Raw genomic sequence first — 6,000 nt, 5'->3', positions numbered from 1 at the left:
ACCGCGGAGAGAATCCAGAAAGGATCAGCAACTGGAGGAGACAGAGAGAGCGAGCGAGGGCAGCAGCTTCACACGGGAGGGTTGGAAGGGGGCTTGAGGACATTCGGGTGGCGAATTGATAGCATTTGCGTTTGGAGAGGCAACCTGCAGAGTGATTGCAGAATCCCCAGTCGCCAACTCATTGTGTACCTTCAGAAAGGGAGTGGAGTCAGTTCGTTAGGAGAAGGAGAGAGAGAGAGAGAGGAGTGCATCCGACTGGGGGACAGTAAAAGAGAGGCGAGAGAGAGAGGGAGAGAGTGCGTGTGTGTGAGAAGATAGGAGAGAGTGGGGGCGGGAGGGAGAAGGAAACAATGTGCAATAGAAGATGGGGGATAAGAGAGAGAGAGAGCAGAGGGTGAGGCAGGTGGAGTGAGGAGAGGGGAAGAGGCTGTTGAAGAGGGGATTACTAGCGGAGGGTCAGTGCCGAGGGAGCACTGCACTGTCAGACAGTCAGTGCTGAGGGAGTGTCGCACTGTGGGTCAGCACTGAGGGAGCGCCGCACTGTGGGAGGGTCGGTGCCGAGGGAGCGCCGCACTGTGGGAGGGTTGGTGCCGAGGGAGCGCCGCACTGTGGGGAGGGTCGGCGCCGAGGGAGTGCCGCACTGTGGGAGGGTCGGCGCCGAGGGAGCGCCGCACTGTGGGAGGGTCGGCGCCGAGGGAGCGCCGCACTGTGGGAGGGTCGGCGCCGAGGGAGCGCCGCACTGTGGGAGGGTCGGCGCCGAGGGAGCGCCGCACTGTGGGAGGGTCGGCGCCGAGGGAGCGCCGCACTGTGGGAGGGTCGGCGCCGAGGGAGCGCCGTACTGTGGGAGGGTCGGCGCCGAGGGAGCGCCGCACTGTGGGAGGGTCGGTGCCGAGCGAGGTCTGCACTGTGGGAGGGTCAGTGCCAAGGGAGTGCCGCACTGTGGGAGAGTCAGTGCCGAGGGAGCACCGCACTGTGGGAGGGTCGGTGCTGAGGGAGCGCCACACTGTGGGAGGGTCAGTGCCGAGGGAGCGCCGCACTGTGGGAGGGTCAGTGCCGAGGGAACGCCGCACTGTGGGAGAGTCAGTGCCGAGGGAGCACCGCACTGTGGGAGGATCGGTGCCGAGGGAGCGCCGCACTGTGGGAGGGTCAGTGCCGAGGGAGCGCCGCACTGTGGGAGAGTCAGTGCCGAGGGAGCACCGCACTGTGGGAGGGTCGGTGCCGAGGGAGCGCGCACTGTGGGAGGGTTGGTGCCGAGGGAGCGCCGCACTGTGGGAGGGTCAGCGCTGAGTGAGTGCTGTACTGTCGGAGCTGCGGAAGGAGTGGACAAAGAGAGGGAGTAAGAGAGGGAAAGCTTGAGAGGTGGGGGAGAGTGATGAAGTGCTTTGGGTGAGCACTGTCCTCAGGGGGGCCTATTTAGGGAGCCAACCAGGCTTGGGGTTGCTCTGGGTAGGCTGGGCAAAGGGTGCCATGGGGCAGTGGTGGTCTCTCTGGTCCGTTTGGGGCCTCTTGCAGCTGGCCGGTGCCTCTGTCCCTGAGCCACTGACCGTCGCAGTGGTGCTGCCCCAGAACAACACGGCCTACCCCTGGGCTTGGCAGAGGGTGGGCCCCGCCGTGCAGCTGGCCAGGGACCACATCAACCGTGACCCCGGGCTGCTAGCTGGCCACCGCCTCCGCTACGTGTTTGGGAACTGCGAGGACGGGCAGGGCACCTGCTCCGAGTCCATCGCCCCCCTGGTGGCCGTCGACCTCAAGTTCGCCAGCAACCCTGATGTCTTTGTGGGGCCAGGCTGTGTCTACACGGCAGCGCCCGTGGCCCGATTCACCGGGCACTGGAAGGTGCCCATGTTGACCGCTGGGGCGCCCGCTTATGGCTTCTCCTCCCGCTCGCACAGCTACCCACTGATGACCCGGACGGGCCCCTCTCACGGCAAGCTGGGCGAGTACGTGGCCCTGGTTCACCAGCGCTTCAACTGGACGCGGAGGGCTCTGATTATCTACAACGATGAAAAGACCGATGACCGACCCTGCTACTTCGCCGTGGAGGGTCTGTACCAGGAGATGCCCAAGTTCAGGAACCTAACGGTGGTGGACATCCCCTTCAAGGAGAGCAGCTCCATCGACTACGCCTCCCTCATCCAGGAGGTCAGGCAGAAGGGCCGGAGTGAGTACCAGAATCTCCCCTTTCCCTTTGGTGAGCGAGATACAGGAGGCTATTCAGCCCATTGAGCCAGTCCTTCGGGAGCCACCTCCCAGTAGGTCCCCCCAAGATCCTTCTCCTTCCCCGAGTTATCCTCCTTTGACAACACTTTAGAACAGAATCCCTACAGAATGTAGTGTTACAATCGTAGCCAGGGTGCAGAGAAAGATCAACTTAATGCGAGTTGGGTCCATTCAAAAGTGACAGCAGCAGGGAAGAAGCTGAGTCGGACATCAGACTTTTGTATCTTTTTCTCCGATGGAAGAAGGTGGAAGAGAGAATGTCCGGGGTGCGCGGGGTAGTAAATTCTGCTGGCTGCTGTTCCCAAGGCGGCGGGAAGTGTAGACACAGTTAGTGGAGTGCAGAAGGAGGCCATTCGGCGCATCCATCTGCACCGACCACCATCCCACCCAGGCCCTATCTCCGTAACCCCACATATTTATCCTGCGAATCCTCCTGACGCTAAGGGGCAATTTAGCATGGCCAATCCACCCTAACCTACACATCTTTGGACACTAAGGGGCAATTTAGCATGGCCAATCCACCCTAACCTACACATCTTTGGACACTAAGGGACAATTTAGCATGGCCAATCCCCCTAACCTACACATCTTCGGACACTAAGGGACAATTTAACATGGCCAATCCCCCTAACCTACACATCTTTGGACACTAAGGGACAATTTAACATGGCCAATCCCCCTAACCTGCACATCTTTGGACACTAAGGGGCAATTTAGCACGGCCAATCCACCCTAACCTGCACATCTTTGGACTGTGGGAGTAAACCGGAGCACATGGAGGAAACTCTTGCAGACACAAGGAGAACGTGCAAACTCCGCACAGACAGTGATCCAAGCTGGGAATCGAATCCTGGGTCCCTGGCGCTGTGAGGAGCAGTGCTAACCAGTGTGCTACCGTGTTGCCCTGTATATATTAAGCTGATCTTTTTCTGTCCTCCAGCTATGATCGCAACACTACTTTGCAAACATCCAAGGAAATTACAGCACAGGATCAGGCCTTTCAGCCCCTCCAAGCCTCCACTGACCATGCTGCCCAACTGAACTAAAACCCCCTACCCTCCTGGGGACCATATCCCTTTATTTCCATCCTATTCACGTATTCTGTACCCTCTCCTTACTTTCTGTATGAACACTATGTTTTGTCTATATAGCGTGCAAGAAACAATACTTTTCACTGTAGCCCAATCCATCACGCAAACCAGCCTCCCATCCATAGACTCTGTCTGCCCTTCCCACCGCTTCAGGGAAGAACAGCCAACATAATCAGGGACCTCACGCACCCCAGACATTCTCTCTTCCACCTTCTTCCGTAAGGAAAAAGTTATAAAAGTCTGAGGACACGGACCGACCGACTCAAGAACAGCTTCTTCCCTGCTGCTGTCAGACTTTTGAATGGACCTACCTCGCATTAAGTTGATCTTTCTCTACACCCTCGCTGTGACTGTAACATTACATTCTGCACCCTCTCCTTTCCTTCTTCCCTTGGGCGGCACAATGGCACGGTGGTTAGCACTGCTGCCTCACAGCACCAGTGACCCAGGTTCGATTCCCATTCGGGTCACTCGATGTGGAGTCCACACATTCTCCTCGTGCCTGCCAGGGTTTCCTCTGGGTGCTCTGGTTTCCTCCCACACTGCAAAGATGTGTGGGTTAGGGTGGATTGGCCATGCTAAATTGTCCCTTAGTGTCCAAAGATGTGTAGGTTAGGGTGGATTGGCCATGCTAAATTGTCCCTTAGTGTCCAAAGATGTGCAGGTTAGGGTGGATTGGCCATGCTAAATTGCCTCTTAGTGTCCAAAGATGTGTAGTTTAGGGTGGATTGGCCGTGCTAAATTGTCCCTTAGTGTCCAAAGATGTGCAGGTTAGGGTGGATTGACCATGCTAAATTGTCCCTTAGTGTCCAAAGATGTGTAGGTTACGGTGGATTGGCCATGTTAAATTGTCCCTTAGTGTCCAAAGATGTGCAGGTTAGGTGGATTGGCCATGCTAAATTGTCCCTTAGTGTCCAAAGATGTGCAGGTTAGGGTGTATTGGCCATGCTAAATTGTCCCTTAGTGTCCAAAGATGTGCAGGTTAGGGTGGATTGGCCATGCTAAATTGTCCCTTAGTGTCCAAACATGTGCAGGTTAGGGTGTATTGGCCATGCTAAATTGTCCCTTAGTGTCCAAAGATGTGCAGGTTAGGGTGGATTGGCCATGCGAAATTGTTCCTTACTGTCCAAAGATATACAGGTTAGGGTGGATTGGCCGTGCTAAATTGCCCTTTACTGTCCAAAGATGTGCAGGTTAGGGTGGATTGGCCATGCTAAATTGTCCCTTAGTGTCCAAAGATGTGCAGGTTAGGGTGGATTGGCCATACGAAATTGTTCCTTACTGTCCAAAGATATACAGGTTAGGGTGGATTGGCCGTGCTAAATTGCCCTTTACTGTCCAAAGATGTGCAGGTTAGGGTGGATTGGCCATGCTAAATTGCCCTTTACTGTCCAAAGATGTGCAGGTTAGGGTGGATTGGCCATGCTAAATTGTCCCTTAGTGTCCAAAGATGTGCAGGTTAGGGTGGATTGGCCATGCTAAATTGCCCCTTAGTGTCCAAAGATGTGCAGGTTAGGTGGATTGGCCATGCTAAATTACAGCAGTGCTCTGAAAGCTTGTGGCTTGTGCTACCAAATAAAGCTGTTGGACTTTAACCTGATGTTGTGAGACTTGTTACTGACCTTACAGTGCCAGGGACTCGGATTTAATTCCGGCCTCGGGTCACTGTCCGTGTGGAGTTTGCACAATCTCCCCTGTGTCTGTGTGGGTTTCCTCCGGGTGCTCCGGTTTCCTCCCACAGAGCTGTGCGGATTTGACCAGGGGAAAATTGACTGAAGTGTCAGGGGATTTAGCGGGGTAAATATGTGAAGTTACGGGGATAGGGCCTGGGTGGGATTGTGGTCGGTGCAGATGCGATAGGCCAAATGGCCTCCTTCTGCACTAGAGGGATTCTATGATTCTATGACTGAGTTGAGGAGGAACTTCTTCACACAAAGGGTTGTGAATCTGTGGAATTCCCTGCCCAGTTGAGGCTCCCTCATTGAATGTTTTTAAGGCAAGGATAGATAGATTTTTGAACAGTAAAGGAATTAAGGGGAGCGGGCGGGTAAATGGAGCTGAGTCCACAGAAGGATCAGCCATGATCTTATTGAATGGTGGAGCAGGCTCGAGGGGCCAGATGGCCCACTCCTGCTCTTAGTTCTTGTATAGACTCGCTCCCAAAACATCCCTTCAATCCAATACGTATTAAAGAATTTGTGTTGCTAATTTATTCTGTAAACTGGATGCAATGAATCTGTGGGCAAGCTTTCTATTCATCAATGGCTGGTGTATTAGTACAAGCATTCATCAGACCACGCAATCTGTCTCAACGCAGAATGTAAATTTCTTTCATTTTCCCCGTCACTATAGCTTCTTTATTACTGTCACCAGGAGGACTTTATTCCTTGGAACGTAGGAGAATGAGATGTCACGTTATCGAGGTGTATAAAAGCACGAGGGGCATGGATAGGGTGTACGCACGTAGGCCAGAATTTCTGCCTGAAGTGAGGGGAGAGGAATATTCCAGCACTATCAGTGTAATGTAGTTACTGTGATAATCCCCCAAGTCACCACACTCCGGCGCCTGTTCAGGTACACTGAGGGAGAATTTAGCATGGCCAATGGACCCTAACCAGCACGACTTTTGGACTCTGGGAGGAAACTGGAGGAAACCAACACAGACATGGGGAGAACGTGCAGATTCTGC

The 6,000-nt window shown here is 54.4% G+C and overlaps 1 protein-coding gene across 1 annotated transcript in view; it reads left to right on the top strand.

Moving 5' to 3' along the window:
* The first annotated feature begins 1,267 nt into the window (after positions 1 to 1,267).
* Positions 1,268 to 6,000, top strand: part of LOC145338638 (atrial natriuretic peptide receptor 1-like) — a 45,744-nt gene continuing 41,011 nt past the window's right edge. Inside the window, 1 exon segment of the mRNA XM_080183022.1 lies at positions 1,268 to 2,161. Within this exon segment, the coding sequence (XP_080039148.1) occupies positions 1,468 to 2,161 (694 nt within the window). The 5' untranslated portion in view covers positions 1,268 to 1,467.

Source organism: Carcharhinus amblyrhynchos, unplaced genomic scaffold (assembly GCF_965287045.1).
Source record: "Carcharhinus amblyrhynchos unplaced genomic scaffold, sCarAmb.v2.hapA chromosome_122, whole genome shotgun sequence".
Lineage (NCBI taxonomy): Eukaryota > Metazoa > Chordata > Chondrichthyes > Carcharhiniformes > Carcharhinidae > Carcharhinus > Carcharhinus amblyrhynchos.
Note: the sequence above shows the minus strand (reverse complement) of the source record. Positions and strands in the feature narration are given on the sequence as shown.